Raw genomic sequence first — 22,451 nt, forward strand, 5'->3', positions numbered from 1 at the left:
AGATCCCTTCCCTGGAACAGGTGCCCGGTGGCCACTGCCTCCTCCCCAGGAGTCACAGCTCTCCGTTTTCCCTTCTGCAGCATCTGCAGCGCACTTCATCCACTCAGGAATCCTGCCCTCCCAAACCCCCAAGGGCTCATGAGCTCAAACTGTTGGTGAAGAACATCCGCGTCTCGCTCCTGAGCCATCCTGGTGCTTCAGGTGGGTGATGGGGCTGCAGAAGGCACCCAGGGGCGGGCAGGGTGCCGGCTGCCTGTGGACGTGACTGTCTGCAGTGTGAGCAGAGGGGCCGGGCTGCCTCCTGGGTTGTCTGTGGTCTTTGCTTCCTTCTGTGGCTCCCGGCAATCAGGTATGCAGTGTGATCTGTGCCTTTCAGCAGAGAGGACCTCCTGAACACCGTAGTAATGATGCAAGACAGTGGAAACACAGTCCTGATTTTGCACACAGGAGGCTGAAGGAAGAAGGAAGATACTTTTTGCTTTGTCCTTTTCTCTAGCCTGGAAGCCACCTTTCTATTTTTATCTTTTCCTGGTGATGCTGTAAATACATGTTAAGCATCCCTGACCAGCGCATGCCTTTCTTCCTGGGAGAGGAGGTGCCACGTGGGATTATGGGTGTCACGAAGGTGTCGGGCCCCCGGGGGCCCCTTTGTTGCCAGGAGAGGCTGCTATGGAGGAGGACAGAAGCATTGCAGAACGGGTGACTCTGAATCACTGCCGAGACTCCAGATGCCGAGGAGCCTGGGACTGGACACGTCTTTCCACTGCAATGTGGTTTTTGCCAAGAATAGCAATGAGTTCTTTTTTATTGTCTGAGAACATCAGGGGTTACTTGTGTTTATTTGTGAGGAGATTCATCCAGTTCCAGAAGTGCAGGCAGAGCACATATGACAGCCAAGACTCTGTGGGGCTGGGCATAGGTGGCTGTTTCGGTAACTCAGTGGTCGCCTCTGGAGGCCACACGGCTTAGCAGGCGGGAGGGGCCGCCCGGGACCCAGTGGGCCAGGACTGGGGGCCCCATTTCTCACCTCTGCCAGTAAGTCCCCATCTGGGTCTGAGTCTCCTCTTGAAGGTGATTGTGGTGATTAGTAAGGGGATATGCATGGAACTCTCAACACCACCTGGTGCATGATAAAGGGTCAGCACAGCCCGGTCCTTCACCACTGGCTTTTTATATACATATATAACTTTATCTTTTTAATTTTGGCCGCGCTGGGTTGTTGCTGTTCACGCTTTTCTCTAGTTGCGGGGCGTGGGGGCGACCCTCCAGCGGTGGGGTGCAGTGACTTCTCTTGTTGTGGAGCATGGGCTCTAGGGTGTGCAGGCTCAGCGGCTACAGCTTCCAGGCTCTAGAGCAGGGGCTCACTGGCTGTTGGCGCATGGGCTTTGTTGCTCTGCGGCGTGTGGAATCTTCCCAGACCAGGGATCAAACCTGTGTCCCCTGCGTTGACCAGTAGTTTCTTTACCAGTGAGCCACCAAGGAAGTCCTACCGTTGCTCACTGATTACACGATATAGTCACAGCGTTATGCCCTAGGGCAAGCATAGCCTTAAAGCAGACACAAGTCTTCACTAGTGACATGTCCGGTTACCTGGACCAGACACCTCAAACATTTTTGGCTGAGCTGAGTCAACTGTAAAAACATACATCTTTGTAAGAGGGAAGCAGGTTCTATGTGAGGTACCCCCACATTTAGCAGTTACCCCAGATGCCCTGACTTTTCCAAACAGTTAGTCTTGTCCAAAGTGGGGCCCACATCTCTGCTGTAATATCACCCCAGGGAGGGCACCCCCCCTGGGGGGCAGTGCCTGCAGTCAGAGCTGAGGGGGAGGAGTGTGACTTGGAGGCAGTCTAGAGCTGTGGACATCCAGCGAGCATAGAATCTCTCACCCCAGAGTTCGTGCTGTGAGAGGTTGTAAATGGACACTCAGAAGTAGGAGAGCCAAGACCACAGACATCGAATTCAGCCTTTCTCTTATATGCAAAATGTCTTGATCCAACTAGAAGAGAGAAATAAAGGCTAATACGGTGGCCTTCTGTCTGATTACAGGCAATGTTAACCCAGTATGTATAGTTCGGCTAAATGATCCTGTTCAGAAGTTCTCCAGCACCCTCGCAAGAAACGCTGCTGCCCTCACTTGGGAAGAAGAATTCACCTTGTGAGTATAGCTGGCTCTCATGGACTTGGGTTTCCATGGCCTCACCTACTCGATGCTGTCAAATTCTGAAACCATCCCGCAGCACAAAAGGAAGGAAGAGAGGAAGGGGGAAACACTGAGGTGGCTCTAAGTCAGACATGGATTTCTTTTTGAAGGCAGCTCTTAGTATCGGTATCTAGTATAGTATAGTATAGTATCCTCACCTACTCCCATGCCCTGCTGTGACAAGAGAGATGTGTTGTCGGACCTCCCACTTGCTTTAGAAACACACGCCATCCAGAGCAGAATGAAAGGAAACTTCTGATTGATACTGATAGCTTACAGTGAACCATGTTGGATTCGTGATCTCCGGAAGAAGAAGATTTAGCTTCCGGACCAGGGACCAGGCTTGATCACTCAAGAGCTTTTGTGTAGCAGAGTTTTATTAAAGTAAGAAAAGGGACAAGAGAAAGCTTCTGACATAGACATCAGAAGGGGGATGAAGAATGTCCCCACTTACTAGTTTTATCAAGGCCTTATATACTTTTACCAGATCCACTCCCACAACATAAATCTTAAATTAGCAAAATTAGAACTAACAATTGAAAGGTCTTACCAGATCCACTCTTACAACATACATCTTAAGATAACCAGATTAGTCAGAATGTTCTTGTTAAGAAGAAGAAACATGTCCTCGAGCAAGACACATTGTTGTTATAGAATCATTAGTACAGAGCTTAAGGCAAAACAGATCCTTGAGCAAGATGAGTTTTGTTGTGTCATCATTGGCTCTGGGCTTAAAGAAAATAGCCTCTTCTGTGACTAAGACAAAGCATTGTAGGAAAAAAGTTGGTCCTTTTCTCCTCCTTGAGGGCCCCAGACTCCTTATCAACCCACCTAAGAATTAACTCTCTCAATACCAAAGTCTGACAAAGAGAATGGAAAAAAGGGAATGTGTAGAGCACTTATAAATTATGATGTAGGAATTCTAACTAAAGTATTATCAAATAGAATCCAGTAGCACATTAAGAATAATATACCAAGGACTTTCCTGGTGGGAGTCCTCCTGCCAATACAGGGGACATGGGCTCGATCCCTGATCCGGGAAGATTCCACATGTCATGGAGCAGCTAAGCCTGTGAGCCACAACTGCTGAGCATCATGCTACAACTACTGAATTAAAAAAAAATAAAAGAATAGTACACTGAGGCTGAGTTCATACCAAAAGTGAAAGTATGGGTTAATGTGAGATCTATTAATGAAATCCATCGTGTCACTAGATCAAAGAAGAACACAACGTAATTATCTCTATATAGGCCCAAAAGATAGTCAGTGGCATTTGATACCCGTTTCTAATTTTTAAAACTTAATTAGAACAAGATTTATGTTCACTTTTTTCCAAAAGATTTTTTAAAAAATCATGTTAGTGATAAGTATTAGAAGCAGTCCCACTAAAGTCAAGAGAAGGATCCCCAGTGTTTTGTTCTAGAAGTGCTGGTTAATGCAATTAGATAAGAAAAAGAAATAGTATGCAAGTAGTTGAGAGGAAGGGGCAAAACTAATCATTACTTGGAGATGATACTATTGCATATTTAGCCTACTCAGGGTTTCCCTGGTGGCTCAGGCAGTAAAGAATCTGCCTGCAATGCAGGAGGCCAAGTTTGATCCCTGGGTCGGGAAGATCCCCTGGAGAAGGGAATGGCAACCACTTCAGTATTCTTGCCTGGAAAATCCCATGGGCACAGGAGCCTGGCGGGCTGCAGTCCACGGGATCACAAAGAATTGGACACAACTGAGTGACTAACACACACAGGCTACTCAAGAAAATCAATTGAAACTATTAGAAATAATACAAAAATTAATATAAGTTGTATTTTGGTAAAGTAGCTGACTACAAAAATATAGAAATCACTTTCTGGTGTTAAATAGTAAATAATTAGAAAAGTAAAGGAAGAAGGTGTCCCATGTATAATGTAAAGGGCTTTTTATAAATTATTAATACAAATATGTGATTCTCTTACAAAATTGGGCAAAATATCTCAACTAGAAATAAAAAAGTAAGAATTATAGATAGCTAGAAATATCTGAAAAGATGTTGAATCTCAGAAATAGTTAAAGTGATGCAAACTTAAGCAAAGATTATTTTTCCCCTTACAAGTGAGTAGAGAAAAACTGAAAGTGGCCAGTGGATATATATATTGGAATATAATTATTCTGGGAGTCATCAATATATATAAAAAAACAAAATTTTTTATATGCATATACCTTTTGATTGGCAATTGCTCTTTTTCTAAGGAAATAATCACACAGTGTGTGCAAAGATATACATATGAGGATGTTTATCTCAGCTTGTTTATAATTATGAAATATTGGAGGCAAACCATTATTGAGGCTTGGTTATTAAGGAGTTGGCTGAATAAAATCTCATAGGGCCAGATGATGGAGTACTAGATGCCTATGAAAAAGGGTGTTGCTCTATACCTATTGACATGGGAAGATATCCATGAAATCTTAAGTGAAAACAACAGATTATAAAGGAATGGGGAAGCATATTATGTTCTATATTTGTTTTCAAATAGTTATACAGCTATACCTTTTAATACAGGAACTACTAACCACATGTAGCTCTTTAAATTTCAATTAATTAAAATTAACAAAATGAAACCCAGTTCCTCAGTTTACACTGGCCACATTTAAAGTTCTCAGTAGCTGGGATTCCCTGGTGGTCCAGTGGTTAAGGATTTGCCTTGCAATGAAAGGAAACACAGGTTCGATCCCCGTTCCAGGAAAATTCCACCTGCCACAGAGCTGCTTGTCCATGAGCCACGACTACTGAGCCTATGTGCCTGAGCCCGTGTGCCTAGAGCCCACGCCCTACAACAAGAGAAGCCACTGCAATGGGAAGCTTGTTCACCACAACAAAGAGTAGCCCCCACTCGTAGCAACTAGAGAAAGTCCATGCACAACGGTGAAGACCCAGTGCAGCCAAAAATAAAATAAATTTCTCAATAGCCAAATGTAGCTGCTGGCCACCAAATTTGATGGCAGTTCTACACAACTTTTCCATCATCATTCATTAAGTTCCATTGGATAATCCTAGGAATGTGCATGTGGGCTCAGTTGCTAAGTCATGTCTGATTCTGCAACCCCATGGACTGTAGCCCACTAGGCTTCTCGTGCATGGGATTTTCCAGGCAAGAACACTGGAATGGGTTGCCATTTCCTACTCCAGAGGATATGTCCCACCCAGGGACTGAATCTGCATCTCCTGCATTGGCAGGCGAATTCTCTACCACTGAGTCACCTGGGAATCCCAATCCTAGGAGACTAGTCACCAAATATTAACAGTAATTATTTCTGGATAGTGAAGTTGCTGATAATCTTTGTATTTACTTGACTTATACGTCCCTGTAGTTTCTTAAATATTGATGGTGATTTGCATTCCTTTCTGTCAAATCAGAAAAAAATACTATTTCAAGAAAATAGTAAAGCGTTTTTAAGGACTCACAGCCCTTCTTTCCACAGTGAGTTGAGTGCCAAGTCGAGGGAGTTGCACCTGCAGATTTCAGATGACGGGCAGTCCTCAGAAGGTGGGTGTTCAGCAGACAAAAGGAGGCCTGCTCTCTGGGAGGGTCATACAGCAGCCCTGACCAGGGCCTTGGGGCAGGGAGGGTGGGAGATTCAGCAGAAGGATCCGCTCTGCCCACTAAGCCACTCCAGGTTTTCCCAAGGGAATGTTTAGTCAACAGTCCATTCCAATTATTGTTGTTGTTAAGTCACTAAGTCCTGTCTGACTCTTTGCGACCCCGTGGACCACAGCACACCAGGCTCCTCTGTCCTCCACTGTCCCCTGGTGTTTGCTCAAACTCATGTCCCTAGAGTCAGTGATGACATGCCACCATCCCATCCTCTGTCGCCCCTTTATCCTCCTACTCTCAATCTTTCCCAGCATCAGGGTCTTTTCCAGTGAGTCAGCTCTTTCCATCAGGTGGCCTGATGGAAATCCTAAAGAGTTCCTTTAGGATTGATTGGTTTGATCTCCTTGCAGTCCAAGGGACTCTCAAGAGTCTTCAGCACCACAGTTTGAAAGCATGAATTTTTTGGTGCTTAGCCTTCTTTATGGTCCAACTCTCACATCCATACATGACTACTGGAAAAACCATAGCTTTGACTATATAGACCTTTGTCAGCAGTTATTCTAGCTATTAACAAGGTCAAACATTCTGAGAAAGAGTATATTCAACTAGTTCTTTTCATTTTTTAATACAAATATCCAAAATCTTTTATTCAACAATCATTGGCTTGAGAAGCAATTCTCAGCCTTCTTGGGCTTAATAAACCTTCTTTTTTAAAAATTTTATCTCAGTTTTTAATTGTGGTAAAACATGTATAAATGTTACCATCTTAACCATCTTTGAGTGTAAAATTCAGTAGCACTAAGTGCATTCACATGGTTGTACAGACATCACCACCATCCATTTCCAAAATTCATCTTTGTTGCTGTTCATTCACTCAGTTTTGTCCAACTGTTTGCAACCCCATGGACTGCAGCACGCCAGGCTTCCCTGTCCTTCACCATCTCCCGGAGTTTGCTCAAACTCATATCCATTGAGTTAGTGATACCATCCAATCATTTCATCCTCTGTCTCCCCCTTCTCCTCCTGCCCTCAATCTTTCCCAGCATCTGGGTCTTTTCCAATGAGTTCACTCTTTGCATCAGGTGACCAAAGTATTGGAACTTCAGCTTCGATATCAGTCCTTCATCTTACAAAACTTACACTCACTCCCCATGCCTCTCCTGTAGCCTCTGGCACACACCCTTCTGCTTTCTGTCTCCATGAATTACAACTGGCTTTTCCTTGTAAAAGAAGCCCCAGCAGCTTAAATAGAGCACATGCTTTGAAGTGAAGTGTTAGTTGGCTCAGTCGTGTCCGAGTCTTTGTGACCCCATGGACTGTAGCCCTCCAGATTCCTCTGTCCATTGAATTCTCCAGGCAAGAATATTGGAGTGGGTTGCCATTTCCTTCTCCAAAATTGGGCACATGCTTTAGATACAAGAAAGCAATAATCAGAGGTAAAACTCCCTGGGGTGAGTGTGGACCTGTGTATATGCATGTGTGTAAATCCATAGTTTCAGTATTTATTAGGTTTCTTAAAATGTTTATGAACAAAAGGGAGAGGTGACCCTTGCCTGGCTAATTAAGCTGTGAAACTAAGCCATCTGTTTATCTCCTAAAGTTACCAAGACATAGGAAAAAGCATTTCAAGCTCCCTAGTTAATTAGCCATAATTTTGAGGCAGTTTCCTCAGCTCTGTAGTCTGGAGATAACTGGGATGCTCCTGAGATAAGAACTGACATTCCAAGAGAGGGTGTGTGGTCTGAACGCAGGGTGGAACTGCTGTTTGCTAATCCATGCCCAGGGCACCACCCCTGCTGGCCATGTGGGAATTTCATTCCAGTCCAGCCTGATGGGATTTGTGAAATTTCTCACTTAAGAAAAAACAAAAAACAGAACAAAGAACAACCATATAACCTTTACTCGAAATCAAATATTTTTAACATTTTGCCCGTTTTCCTTCATTGTTTGTGCTCACACCTGGTGGTTGCTGTCCACTGGTCTTTCTGTCTCGCCACACACACACACACACACACACACTCAGGGCAAACCACGTGCCTTTAAGTATGGGGCGTCCTGGCCCTTTGCTCCTAAATTCTTTAGTATGTGCTTCCTAAGAATAGGGGCATTCTCTTATCTGTCCACAGTGTAGTTATCAGCTTCCTGAGTCGCACTGATTCACTTTGTTAATATACCGACCAGATTTTTCAGCTCCCATCAGCCAATCCCCTAAGGTCCTTCCTAGCAGTATTTCCCAGTCCAGGATAGGATCACATACCACCTCTGATCATCACAGCTCTGTAGCCACCTTGGTTTGGGGGCATTTCCACGGCCTTCTTGTATCTTTTACAACACTAACTTTTCTAAAATGTTCTGAAATGGGAGTGTTTCCCGGGGAGCAAGGCAGGAGGGTGGGGAGGGGTGAGGGATGGGGGGCACGTCCAGGGTTGCTTCTGGATGCAGCTGCTCTGGGCCATCCTGCCCCCATGCAGACACCCATGGTTCTCCCCACTCATCCCCTGTCTCTTTAGCTCTGTTGGCGATGACGACTGTCCCCTTGGATTTGTTCAAGAAGCAGCCTTCCGGGCCTCAGAGCTTTACGTTAACCAGCGGGGCCTCCCCGGGCAGCTCGGCGTTGGGTTCAGTTACTGCAGAGGTATGATGTCCTCTATGAGGCCAAGGTCCTTCTCCACCCACTTGAGCAAAGGGACGTCTTTGTTGATGTCATGGTCTGAGCACAAGTTGAAAAAGAATTTCCAGACATGAGGCAGAATGAGAGGAGAATAGAATTTATTAGAGTAGGAGACACTGTTAGAACAGCGGACAGGCTCAAGGGAGAGCCAACCCCTTTCGAGGACTATTGGCCAATTTTCACCGCCTTAGGACAGAGGAGATTCATGCTCGGATGGTGCTGTTAGGTGATTGGTTAGGATGCTGTAGACTGGGTGTTTTACCTAACACGTCAGGGAACTGGCAGGTTTAGATCCAGAGGTTCATGGTAAACAGTTGCTGTGGGGCTTGGTTAATTCCGGAAATTTTTATCCTGTGACCTCAGTGTAGGATGCCACAGCTGTGACGGCAGTGTAGGGCTCCACACCTCCTGTGACCTCGGTGTAGGGTGCATGTCTGTGACCTCAGTGCAGGGCACACAGCTGTGACCACGGTGTAGGGCTCCACACCCGTGACCTCGGTGTAGGGCGCCACAATTTATGTCTGTCAGACTCCTGCTCTCATTCACCTTGAAACAAGAAGCTCGTCCAAGAAGAGCTTGATGCTTCCTCCCACACGTTTCTAGACAGGAGTGGGATGCTTCCTGCTCAGGGTTACATTGCATCGTCTGCCCGACGTAACTGCCCCTGGTGTCCGTTCACTCAGGCCTAACTCAGGAGGGGCTATCTTACATTGTTTGGTTCTCCAGCCTGTGTTCCCATCATTACAAGCTGAGTGGCTGGGTCTGAGCCTGGGTCTCATCCTCCTATGTCAATTCTGGGAAAATCTCAATTCTTACCCATTAATTATGATACTAAGCGACAGTTAAAGATATCAGAGGTTATTGTAAAGGCAGGGAGTGCGCCATGGCGAGGTGTCCGTCGGCACGGACTGCAAAGCAGGTAACCAGCCTTCTCTGCAGTTTTCTTACATAGAACCCGGTGAGGTAAAACCCTGGCAAATGCCTCCACCTGTTCCTGCTGCAAAGATAGAAAAAGACCGCACTGTGATGCCATGCGGGACCGTGGTCACTACAGTCACTGCTGTGAAAACCAAGCCTCGCTTCGACGCAGGGAGGGCGTCCCTGCTGGGCTCTGGTGAGGCTCCTCCCACAGAAAGTCTGAAATCACGCTTCCCCGGTAAATGTCTTGCATCTATAAACTGCAGAGCACTGTAGGCTGCAAGATTATTTGTAAGAAAAATCTCCTGGCATAGGAAGAATGGTAATTGGCAAGACTTTTGCATAGCTCTTTTTTTTTTAAAGACAATTATCTTTCTATCTTGTCAGACAAGACAAAGCAAAGTTCAACCCTGCAGTGTATTCTGATACCAAAGTCAAGATACTAGATGAAATATCTCGTTAAATTAAGTACACCATGACATTTACATGGGGCAGCACTTTATCTTAAAACATTAGGTGTGAGCAGCCAGTGTATTTTCTCATGTTAAAAATCATTCATTCGGAGGCTTGATGCATAGTGGTTTCGGATCTAGCCAAATTCTGTAGCTGTCCCCACATCCACCACCTTGGAGACAACTTCTGTATAAGTGTATGATTTATTATTACTTTTTAATTTGTACTGTGTTCCTGCCTATACAGAAGTATTATCGTGCCAGAATAAATCACTTGGCTCAGTTCTTGAATGAAAAGCAGAAAGTGAAATTCTGGCTTAATTCAAAGGTTTCTGGAATTTTATTTAAACCTAGGTTTCCAATGCCCCTTTGGGGGCATTCCTTCCCTCCCCACAAGAAAGAATAAGAGAGTGTGTTAAAAATATCTTAAGGTTTTCCTTTTACCTTTTCCAGCTGCATGAACAGTTAGTAATACATTTTTACATTTATTTATTTTTTAATTGAAGGGTAATTGCTTTACAGAATTGTGTTGGTTTCTGCCAAACATCAACATGAATCAGCCATAGATATACACATGTCCCCTTGTTCTTGAACCTCCCTCCCACCTCCCTCCCCATCCCACCCCTCTGGATTGTTACAGTTAGTTATGTTTACTTATTTGGCTGCGCTGGGTCTTAGTTGTGGCACTGGGGAATCTTTTGTTGCAGCATGTGGGATCTAGTTCCCTAACCAAGGTTTGATCCCAAGCCTCCTGCTTTGGGAGTGTAGAGCCTTAGCCGCTGGACCACCAGGGAAGCCCCCCAGGCTGCCTGAAGTAGAACTGAAATGAGACATGATTTCACTTTCCGGTGACTGCAGAGTCGGACAGCTTTCGAAGGGCCGATATAACCAGGATTTCTCCCGGCAGAGTCTCCCCTGAGGACACCTGTCAAGGTGAAGGTCATCGAGAAGGACATCTCGGTCCAGGCCATTTCCTGCCACGGTGCCCCCGTCAGCAAAACATTCTCTTCCTCAGACACAGGTAACGTGAGACCACTCAAGATGGTCCCCAGTCGGCTTTTTCAGGCTCTGCTTGCGAGCTCTCATCTGGTGAGAAAACGCATTTCCTTGTTAGAGTTTGGGGAGAGTTGTTTTTTTCAAGGATAAGTGAGGAACTAGAAGAACAAGAGGGAAGTGGAAGTCAATGGAAGACTGAGGGTGGCATTGGCATCCCTGCCCTGTGTTCGGGAACTTGGACAAAAGAAGCACAAAACCCAACTCGTGCCCCACTGCGAAAAATTTATCACTGTTATTTTTCCTCTTGTTCAATGTGCCAGTTACCTGGGTATCATCAAATAAGCAGGATTCAGGGATGTAATTATAAAGACTTCTTTATTTTTTGTCTCCGGAAACCTCTGTAAGAAGGTGGGATGCTAAGTCACTGAGTCATGTCCGACTCTTTGCAACCCCTTGGACTGTAGCCTGCCAGGCTCCTCTGTCCATGGGGATTCTCCAGGCAAGAATATAGGAGTGGGTTGCCATGCCCTCCTTCAAGGGATCTTCCCGACCAGGGATGGAACCTGGGTCTCTTACATCTCCTGCGTTGACAGGTGGGTTCTTTGTCACTAACGCCACCTGGGAAGCCCCTGTAACTGGGTTAGTGTTCCCAGAACTCTGGATGCAGGTTCCCACTACCTGGTCGCTTGTGTCCCTGCCGTTGGAGTCAAAGCACAATCTAAATTTGGGGTTAAATTTCCTCCCTTTGATCATCACATGTGACCTGCAGTTTGAGAAGGATGGAGCAGGCAGCTTCTCTCCAGCTCGCCCACCAGCCCCTGTCCACCAAGTCCTGTTTCTTTTCTTGTTAAGGTCGCGGATGGGATGGGAGGAGTGGGCGGTGGGCAGGCAGCTCTCCTCTGATGGGTGCTGTCTTGGGATGGCTGTGTGTTCTCAGAGCCTGGCAGGAGTGGGAAACTGCCTCTTCCCCGTGGGAGTTTCCCTGGTTCTATGGGAGCTGCAGGGTAGCCCCCACTCCCCGCCCACCAACTGCAGAATCCTCGGCGGAAGCAACATCCCTCCTCTGGCTGCTCCCAAGGGTCCTTGCTCAGCTCTGCCTTGTAGCATGGGGGCACCTTCACCCTGAGTGGGGTGTCCCCGCTGTGCTTCCCCTGCTGGCCCGAGGGTGGTATCCCCAGCCCTCTCTGTGCAGCCGGGGACCCTGGGAGCTTTCTCAAGAACAGCTAACACGTGGATGGGCTCTCTGAGGATGGACGGAAGCTCTGGGCTCGGTGATGCCGCCCCCATCCTGAGACCTGGGACTAACATCGCAGCCATCTCCCAGGAGCTCTCACCACGTTCCATTCTTCCCCTGGGGCAGGGGATGGGGGGTGGAGTCAGTGGCCACATATAGGTCTCCACCACTTGGTCCTTCACGACGGCCATGGAAGTGGAGCATCTGTGGTCCACAGACTGAGGCCAAGCTGAGAAAAAGTTCCTGTTGACATCCTGCCCCTTCACCCCATGTCCTTTTCATTGTCCCAGAGCAGCGATTACCTATGAGGTCCAGCAGCATCTCTTGAGTGGGAAAGACCTGGCCAGGTGGCGGGGGGTGGGGGTGGGGGGGTCCCAGCCCTGCCGCCCACCACCTGGCCACCTCCTCTCTTCCCCATTCCTCAAAGGGAGACTGAAAAAGCTGCCCCCCTCTGACACCTTGCGGGTAATTACCTGGAACAACACTCACAGAGCTCTTTTCAGGACTTGGGTCCAAGTTAAGCATTCCCTGGATATTGGCCGGGGTGTGGGCTCAATCCTGGGGAGGAGCAGCTTCCATGAACGGTCCCTCAACACCCTGAACACTAGCTTATGTGTCCACAGGGCCAGGGAATAGCTGCATTGCCCTTCAGACTTCACATCTCCCCAAAGCTCAGAGGTTTCTGTTCCCTTACATGCCTTAGTTATTTATCACTCCACTGAGACATCGCTTCCGTACATTAAAATGCATGATGTGAGGGTCTCCCTGGTGGCTCGGTGGTAAAGAATCCCCCTGCCAATCGGGAGATGCTGGTTCAATCCCTGATCTGGGAAGATCCCACATGCTGCAGAGCAGCTAAGCCTGTGCATTGCAGCTACTGAGCCTGTGCTCTAGAGCCCGCGCTGGAGACTAGCCCCCACCTGCCGCACCTGGAGAAAAGCCCAAGCAGCAGCAAAGCCAAAAATAAGTAAACAAAATTATTATTATTATTATTTTTTAAGTGCATGATGTGAAGCATACACCTTGGTGAGTGTGTGTAAGCGCAGAGCATCAGCTGTAGACCAAGAACATTGCCTGTCCCACTTGTGAAGTTTCCCCACAACCTGCCATGCCCACTGTAAAAAAAATTATTTATAAATTTTACTTTATTTTATTGACTGCACTGGGCCTTCATTGCTACGCACAGGCTTTCTGTAGTTGCATTGCACAGGCTTCTTATTGCCGTGGCTTCTCTTGTTGCAGAGCACGGGCTCTAGAATCTGGGCTCAATAGTTGTGGCACACAAGCTCAGTTGGCCTGAGGCATGTGGAATCTTTCCGGACCGAGGATCAAACTGATGTCCCCTGCATTGACAGGCGACTTCTTAAACACTGGACCACATTTGGGGTGAAGTCCCCGGTGCGCACTCTTACATCTGGTCTCTGCTTACCCACTTCTGAGACAGCATGGAGTCGTTGCGACAGGCCAGCTGCCCACAAAGCCCAAGCTAGTCACCCTCTGGCCCTTTGCAGAAAATGTTTGCCAGCCCCTCCTTAACGACCAGATCTGTTGCCCCGTCTTTGAAGTTCTGGTCGAAGTTTCAGGTTTAGCTAATGTGCCCGACCCTGCTCTTCCCCCGGCAGAGCTGCTGGTGCTGAACGGGGCCGACCCGGTGGCTGAAGTCGCCATCCGGCAGCTCAGCGAGTCCTCGAAGCTGAAGCTCAAGTCCCCGAGGAAGAAGAGCACGATCATCATATCCGGGGTCTCCAAGGTGAGCCTCTCCGCCTCCCATATCCGCCCCGCCCCGCCCCAGCTCTCCACTGAACTCCGGAAAGTTCCACCCCCGAATGTCAGGTCACCTGCATGCTTGCTACGGGGCTTCAGTCATGTCCAACTCCTTGCAGCCCCATGAACTATAGCCCGCCAGGCTCCTCTTTCCTTGGGATTCTCCAGGGAAGAATACTGGAGTGGGTTACCATGTCCTCCTCCAGGCAGTCTCCCTGACCCAGGGATCAAACCTGCATCTCTTAGATCTCCTGCATTGTAGGCGGGTTCTTTACCACCAGTGCCCGCCCGGAGAATGTCAGGTTGTGTTCCCCCAACAAGGGGTTACTTGTGGCATTTTTGTTTACGCAGCTTGTCCTGTTGAGGAAGGAACTTGACGGTTTCTGACCTGGGATGCTTTGGGTGTTGAGAGGTTGGTGAATCATTTGAAGAAAAATTACTGAAAGAGAAAGACCGAGATGAGGTCAACTCCCCTTCGGGACAGGACCTCCACCCCCATCACCACCGTCTTGGGGAACTTTCACTTTACACATGACTCATTTCCAAATGCTTCCTTTTGCAATGAATGTTTATGCCTCCTGCCATCAGAGAAATGAAGCTTGTTTTAAAACACATCCCCGCCCCCGTGCCTTTCTTGTGCTGTTCTGCGACCTTAGTCCAGGGCAGATGGCAGGCTCGAGGCATCCCAGGTGGACAGTGGGCAGGCCAGGCTACTGGAGAGGCCAGCCCCTCAGGGCAAGGGCCCAGGTGACAGTCCCTTACTCTTGTTAACCTTTCAGAATGAGCAAAGAAAATGTGAGTGATGGAGCAGCAGGTGGGAAATTTAGTAGTTGGGAGGGGACAAGGAGGAAGATGCATTTTTGGACACGGCAGGTGGCTTGATTTCTTGAGGGCATGAGAAGGTGGACTGGAGGGCATGCTGAGAACTGAGCCCCTGGCTCTTGGGAAAGGGGCCAAAACAGGTCCTGGGAGGTGCTAGGGGCGAGTCACCAATGTTGCAATTGTACCCAGGCTGTGGGTGGCCTTGGAAACTTATCTTCCAAGAGCCAGGTGATGCCTCTGGGTTTCCTGCATGCACTTCCAGAAGCAGCCAGCAGGGGGCGATGGCATCTCTGGAAGCACCCGGCTCAGTTCAGTAGTTGGGTTTTCTTTAGGATGAATAAATGAGTGAGTGTATTTCCCTGGTGGTCCAATGGTTAGGACTCCGAGTTTCCACTGCAGAGGGCAGGGGTTCCATCACCTGGTCAGGGAGCTAAGATCCCACATGCCAAGCGGTGTGGCTATGCTAAACTAAAACCAGAAAATAAGAATGAGAGTGGAAGTGTTAGTCACTCAGTTGTGTCTGACCCTCTGTGACCCCATGTACTGTAGCCCACCAGGGTCCTCTGTCCATGGATTCTCCAGGCAAGAACACTGGAGTGGGTAGCCATTCCCTTCTCCAGGGGATCTTCCCGACCCACGGATAGAAACCAGGTCTCCTGCATTTGCAGGCAGATTCTTTACTGTCTGAGGCACCAGAGGCTTCAAAAATAAAAAAGAACAAAAGAGTTAAATAAGGACAAGACTTGTGACTGTCTCCCTCTCCTCTGTGTCTTCTCTAAGGTTTTATTCTAGATCATTTAGTCCAGCTGACTTACCATTTTTGTTGTGGTTGTTTAGTCGCTAAGTCATGTCCAACTCTTTGTGACCCCTGGACTGTAGCCCACCAGGCTCCTCTGTCCATGGGATTCTCCAGGCAAGAACACTGGAGTGGCCTGCCATTTCTTCCTCCTGAGGATGTTTGCAACCCAGGGATTGAACTCACATCTCCAGCACTGGCAGGCGGATTCTTTATGCTGAGCCACCAAGAAGGCCCCATTTTTACTGAAGGTCAAATTGTCTCAGATTGAATCAGTGGGCATTTCTGACTTGGGTCAGAAAAGGCAGTTGTCAGCAGTCATTAAGCAGACTGTGTACCACCTCCGCACCCAGACGGGGTGCTCTTCCCCAGACTCCCCTGGCCTGGCACCTCAGGCCGACCCTCTGCCTTGGGAGACCTGCGTCCACTGATTCTCAGCTTCCTTAGCTGTCTCCTTGGAGGGCCGGGCACCTTCGGACGCCGAAACCAACCCCACGGCTATGTGGGTGGGGCTGTCAAGGCTTCTCCAGCTCACTGCTCCTCCTGAGTATCCTTGCATCTTCCTCACCCTGACTTTGTCTCTCACCCCCGGACAGACCTCGCTATCTCAGGACAGTGACGCAGCCCTGATGCTGGACTACGCAGCCTCCATGGATGGTGCCCGCCAAGAGGCTGTCCCCCAGGACCAGCCAGAGGTGGCTGTGACCTCTGCCCTGCCCAAGGAGGAGGAGGAGGCCCCAGTGGGGACCCTGCCAGCCCTGGAGCCCCAGGAGATAGAGCTAGACTCCTGGGACTTGGAGAAGGAGCCACCGGCTGGGGCATGGGGTGGCCAGGCCCTGCAGGACCCCGAGGGGGACGAGTTGTCTGAGAGCTCCCTGAGTGTATCGGAGTTGGAGCCAGCCGCTGCCAAGAAGCATAAAGGTACCAGCCCCTCCCTACCTCCCTGCCCACCCTGACCCTGCTGTCCATCACTCCCCTCCGCCAGTCCGTGGCTTCGGTCTCCTGCTAGTTTCCAGGCTAAAATTCAGTTCTCAGTCTCTGCTCTCTTTCCCCTCTCCTCTACAAGGGCACCCTACCCTTGCACCCCCATGACTACAAAAACACCTGCACTCAATGTCTGAGCCCATTTCGAGCCCATGGGCAGGGCTTGGGGCACGTATAGAACACTTCTGAGTGTGAGCAGCGAGGTCATCTCTCTGTTCTTGGGGCCACTTGGTGTTCATGGCTAGAGGCACCCTGTTCTCTGTCTTTGCACCCTCCTCCTGAGAATAGAACCATCCAGAGAATGGAGGGGGGCCACCAGGAGCCACATACCACGATGGAGCCAAGGAGACCTGCTGGGCAGAGACTGGGGTTCCCTCAGCTGCACAGATGGGCTCCCCTGCACTTGCATGCCTCTCAGACTCTTCTCTCCAACTGAAACCAAACCAGACCTTCCCATTCATCCCTAACAGGACCCACGGGGAGAGAGCTCCCTTGAAAATTAACCAATTAACTTAATACATGTGCAGAGGTAAGATAATCATTGTATTAGAATACGCGACTGCTTCACATTAGCACTAAAACAGGGCTTTAAATCTGTACATTTCTTCAGTGTGCAGTTTAACCCAGACAGCACTTTGGCCCGATGGTGACCTGAAGATTCTTGCCAAGAGAATTTAGCCCAGAGGTTCAGCCAGCTCTAGATGTGAGGCTTCAAGACTCGCTGAGTCTCAGCTCCCTCCTCCATGTACGGGGATGTACCTACTGCGGTGCCCGCCTCCCCAAAAACCTCCCGGGCGGCCGGGCAGTTATAGGAGGTCCCAGTGCAGAGGATGGGACAGGAGAGCCGAGGCAGGGGCTGGGGCCAAGCCGGGAGTCCTGGGTACAGCTCTGTGCTACATCCTGGCTCCTCGGCGAGGGTAGACATTAAGAATCTCACGGGTTGGGAACCGTGGTCAGCGGCTCTGCCTCCTGCTCCTTTGTTCTTGGTGCCGGGGACCAGCGCAGTGGTTCCTGCTTGGGGCAATCGTGTCCCCTCCCTAGGGGACACTGGCCGTGGCTGGAGAGTTTCAATTGTCATAGCGGGGAGTGGGGGGCGCTGCTGGCTTCAGCCAGGTCAAGGCCAGGGGTGCCGCTCATCACACCTTGGGGCACAGGACAGACCTGGTATCCTTGGGATGGAGCTGGAGAGCCCTCCCCATTCGATTCCTGTCTCTCCCCCCGACCCACCCCCGCAGATCAGGGGACAGATCGGGGAGGAAGCAGAAGTGAGAAGAGGAGAGAGAGAGGAGAGGATTCCTGGGTGTGGTTCCAGACCCTGAGATGAAGATCGGGCTCCATCTGCCTGCTGCCTGATATTCCCAGGGCCCCGTCGGGTGGCCAGGAGTGGCGTGGGGAGCGGTGACCTGAGCACTGGCTCTGTGGCGGCTTCCTGGCCTCTGTTGTAAAAAAGGTGGCCTGGCTGTTGGTCCACAGCCCGGCATGTACCACCCCCCCACCCCCTAAAGCAGGCAGGTGGGCGCTGGGCAGGGTGGACACATGGGGAACAGGTGGGTGCACCCCTTCTGTGCCCAACAGACCAGCAGGCGTCTCCTCTTCTCACAGAAGCCGACCCTGCCTCCCGCCCTCAGTTCATTCTGAAAGGCTGAGCCTCGCCAACCCTGGTGCGTTCAGAGACCGCAGCTTGCTCCTCCCTCCCTCCCTCCCTCCGCGGTCCTCCCAGGGAGTTCTTTCCCTGCGGTTTGTGTCCTTGCTGTGTCCTGGACACCCCGCTTCTCTCCCGTGGCCGGCGGGATGGGTGACACCCTCACTCCTGGGGACCTGGTGCCCACAGGTGCGCTGGTTCTCCACCCTGAGCCCCGCGGGCGGCGCTGGGCTCACAGGACGCACCTCACTCCTAGGGCTTCACAGACCCAGGATTTTTTAAAGGGACCCATTTGGTAGCACTTTAAAAAATTGCTTTATATTCCAGTGTTATCTGAGAGATTTGTTGTCAGAAACTTAGATGATTCTGCATTATGCAGATGGTTGTTGTTTCCCACCAAAACTGGTGATAAAGAGGCAGCTCTCCTTTTTAAACTAAAACCAGTTTTCAGATTAAGAACCACCTGTGTCTCCTGTCATAGGAGGAAGTTAGCTTTCTGAGACCTGCCTGCCTGTTAGAATTCCCCTGGAATTCTGCTGATTGGAAATCTACTTACTGTGATGATGCAGCCAAAACAGGAAATACATTCCTCAAATTAGTTTTATTTTTAGCTTAACAAAGCCCTGGTATGCTTACAGCACACTGCGAATGTGCTTCAGACAAACCAAACTTAGAAGTGGCTAAGATGGTGCATTTTATGTCTGTTTTACCGCAAGTAAGAACAAAAGCATTGGTGGAGACTTTGAAAAATATTCAAAAGTAAGACAAAGAGAAACAGACCAACGTCCTACACAGTAACGTCCTATGTTGTGTGATGTAAATGCTTCAAACTCTTACCGTCTCGCATTCTGATTTTGCTGTTGCAAACTTTTCTTTTCACTTCTTCCTTTTCTCCATCTCCTGCTCATCCCCTTTAACTTAAGAGGATCGCTATGCCAACCAGAGTTAATTGCCTACACAGTAAGTTATTTTTGTTTTATATATTTTTTTTAAATTAAGAATAGTCTTGCTATGAGGAAAGCAGATATCCTAACTGAGCTGGAAGTTAAATAACCTCCCCACTTCCTTATTCCTCCCGTCCCTTCCCAGTCTGACCTTCCCAGGATGCTAGTTTTCCCACCGTCCTCCTTCAAAGTGCCCTGGTTAGGTGGTAGAGGAACAGCGTCTCAGGGAAAGACAGAACTGTGTTAGCTGATGTGACAAAACCACCTCGCCAAGAGATACAGACAGACTGGCTTCCTTAACTGGCCTTGGTTCTAAAAGGTAGTCATTTCTATAAATGGGCTGTCCATGGTTCCGCTTGAAATCTAAAGCTGTCCTTTGGGTAGCAAACTGCAATCTACAAGTTTGCTTTTGGTCACCGTTCTCCTATCTGTAAGATGTTGGGACACACTTTTCCATGAGCAATTTATGTCTGTTAAATTGTGGAAACAACCAGGAATAAAGTGGGGAGTATCTGCAACATTAAATAGAATAATTATTTTTGATTCCTTCATATATGAGTTTATGGGGTTTCTCGGTGGGGGTGCCAGTGGTAAAGAATACACTTGTCAATATACCTGCCAATGTAGGAGATGCAGGTTCAATCCCTGGGTCGGGAAGATCCCTTGGAGAAGGGAATGGCAACCCACTTCAGTATTCTTGCCTGGGAAATCACATGGACAGAGGAGCCTGGCAGGCTACAGTCCATAGGGTCGCAAAAGAGTCAGACACAACTGAGCAACTAAACAACAACAATGTGTTTATACTTGAGCCTTATATATATATATATATTTTTTTTTTTTTTTAATTAACCTTGCTGGAACCAGGGAAAGATTTTTTTTCTCTTCCTGGTGCCATCTAAGATTTTGGTTATTTGCCTTAAGTTTCACATAGCCCATTTTCACATTTGACCTTCAGGCTTCTTTAAGATCGGGAGTGAGGTCTGAGCCTTGCTTCTTGCCGGTCAGGTGGATGAGATGGGCTTGTTAAATCCAAACAGCCCCACTCCCTTGCCCCATGCTTGTGACTTCCCTCATCAGCAAAGAGTGACAGATTCTGGGGCCCGGGGAAAGTGTGACCTTCCAAACTATAGAGTTCTTGTGTTATCAGGGTTCTCCAGGGAAACAGAATGGATTGGTTCTAGATTTCAAGGAGCAGGTTTGTGCGGGTGAGTCTGAAACGTACAGGGCGGACAGGAGCTGATGCCGCAGTCTTGAGGCAGAATCTCTGCCCCGGGGATCCTTCCTTTTTGTTCTCAGTTGATTGGATGAAGGCCACGCATGTCACCTGGGGTATCTCCTAGGGCTCAGGCACAGATGGGAGACCTGGACCACACGGACAGGGGCTTCCCAGCAACACTCAGCTCAGTGCCGGATGGAGTCGCTGGGCATGCTGGGCAGACTGACTCGGAACACTGGGAGCCAGCGTCCGGGTCACCGTGGCTCTGTACGGTACTGCCTCCCTGCCAAGAAGAGGGCGCTTGCCCGTCTGAGCTACGACCTGCCACGGTGCGGCTGTATCGGCATCCACCAAGCGCACCCGTGGCTGTGTCCATCCCCAGTTATTTACCCCGAAGGTCACTGTGCTTGAGGGGCCAAGTTTAAACAGACAACAACATTATTATTTAGTGATGAAAATGGAATAACCTCGGCTTGTACTGGTCCTTCTTCACATGTGATGAGTTAAACTGTGGAGCCTGGAGAAGGGCTCACAGCGTTGGAGTATTCTGTCCTCCCCAGGCCACTAGCATGCCTTTCATCACGCCCAGAAGCCTATCCAAGTCCCTGCCAAAGAGCAGGGCTCTGCTCTGCGCTCCCTCTGAGAACTGCTCAATCCCACCCTCTGGAGGACTCCCCAGTGGCAACTTGGCAGGCCAGCCCTCCAGATGCCCGACAGCCACCTCCAGCTCAGATGCATCCTCAGCAGCACAGAGGAGCCAAGCTTTGCAGGACAGAGCATGTCCCTCTCCGAGTCTCTACTTTTTTATTTGTAAGCAAGAGATGAGAGCACCCTCGGAGGTGGCTGGGAAATATAACCTGGGCTGCAGCTTGTAGATGTGCAAACCTCAGTCTCTCCCCTCATATGACCATCCTCTGTCCAAAAAGCCGATGTCCCCATAGAAGCCTCAACAAGTCGTGTCAAGTTAGGGGTCAATCTGCACCAGAGTACAGCATCCGGTTCTGCATTGACACTGAACAGGCAAAGTTAACAACACAGCACACCTGCTCCAGAGGGTGGACTTGAGGATGAAGAACAGAAACCGCATGTGTGCCTGGCAGGGCAGACGCAGTCTTCCACACGGTGTCCAGGGTTCAAGGATACAGGAGGATGTGGCTGGTGTTTCAGGATCCTCATCTTAAGTCAGATCTTCCCCTTCCCTGTCTCATCTGTGTTAGATCCTGGGGGTGGCTGAAACAGACTTCCACAGGTGAGGTGCTTTAGACAACAGAGGTTTCTTCTCTGAGTTCCAGAGGCTGGAAGTCCAAGATCAAGGTGTGGGCAGGTCTGGTTGCTCCTGAGACTGGGAGGGAGGGTCTGTCCCAGCCACTCCCCCAGCTTTGGGGTGGGGGGATTGCTAACAACATAGCACATTGCCTCTTGGCTTGTAGTTGTATCACCTTGATCTCTGCCTTCATCTTCACATGGCATTTCCCAGTGTGCCTCTGTTCAAACTTCCCCTTTTTATAAGGACCCCAGTCATACTTGATTAGCACCTGTCCTAATGACCTTGCTGTAACTGAATTGTCAATGTCATGACCATATCTCTAAGTAAGGTCACATTCTGAGGGCCTGGGGTTAGGACCCCAACATAAGAATTCTGTATGGACAAGATCCAAACCGCGACACCACCCCCACTCACACCTCAGACCCTGCCTCCAAACCCTGGATGGGATTTCAGCAGAGGGACACGTGTGAAATGGGCTTTGTGGATGGAGTGTTTGAGGGGAGGTTCTCTTACTGCTGGCTTCCACATCCCTAGGTCTGCAGCTGGCCTGGGGGACAGACCAGTCTGCTCCCCTCCCCACACTTCCATTCCCTGTCCTCCACCCCAGGGAGATGGGAATGGGAAGTGGGATTAGAGTCTAGATTAACCAGATGGGTCCCTCGGACTTCCCTCCCTCTCATGTGTTCTAATGTGACACCCCACATTTACATGCCATTTGAGGGGCTGAAGCCTGGCGTGCTGCCGTCCATGGGGTCGCAGAGTCGTACATGACTGAGTGTGCAACAAACAAAGCTTAACCCAGAGCAGGAACCTGTAGACCAGAAACACCTCCTAAGTGCCTCCCGCCCCCCGCCCACCCCAACCCAAGGGAACCTGGCCACGCTGGGAGCCTCCGGGACATTTGAGTCCCTGGGTCATTCACCAGCAGGCATCACTGTATCCACCCCACTGGCCAGACTCCAGGGTCAGG

The 22,451-nt window shown here is 49.3% G+C and overlaps 1 protein-coding gene across 1 annotated transcript in view; it reads left to right on the plus strand.

The window, feature by feature from the left end:
• C2CD2 (C2 calcium dependent domain containing 2) overlaps positions 1 to 22,451 on the plus strand; it is a 63,646-nt gene that overhangs the window by 34,504 nt on the left and 6,691 nt on the right. The window contains exons 6-13 of the mRNA XM_043874481.1: positions 81 to 201; positions 2,050 to 2,158; positions 5,663 to 5,727; positions 8,286 to 8,410; positions 9,386 to 9,560; positions 10,724 to 10,837; positions 13,669 to 13,796; positions 16,025 to 16,349. Coding sequence (XP_043730416.1) covers positions 81 to 201; positions 2,050 to 2,158; positions 5,663 to 5,727; positions 8,286 to 8,410; positions 9,386 to 9,560; positions 10,724 to 10,837; positions 13,669 to 13,796; positions 16,025 to 16,349 — 1,162 coding nt within the window. The remainder of the gene's footprint in view (positions 1 to 80; positions 202 to 2,049; positions 2,159 to 5,662; positions 5,728 to 8,285; positions 8,411 to 9,385; positions 9,561 to 10,723; positions 10,838 to 13,668; positions 13,797 to 16,024; positions 16,350 to 22,451) is intronic.

This window comes from Cervus elaphus, chromosome 19, assembly GCF_910594005.1.
Source record: "Cervus elaphus chromosome 19, mCerEla1.1, whole genome shotgun sequence".
NCBI lineage: Eukaryota > Metazoa > Chordata > Mammalia > Artiodactyla > Cervidae > Cervus > Cervus elaphus.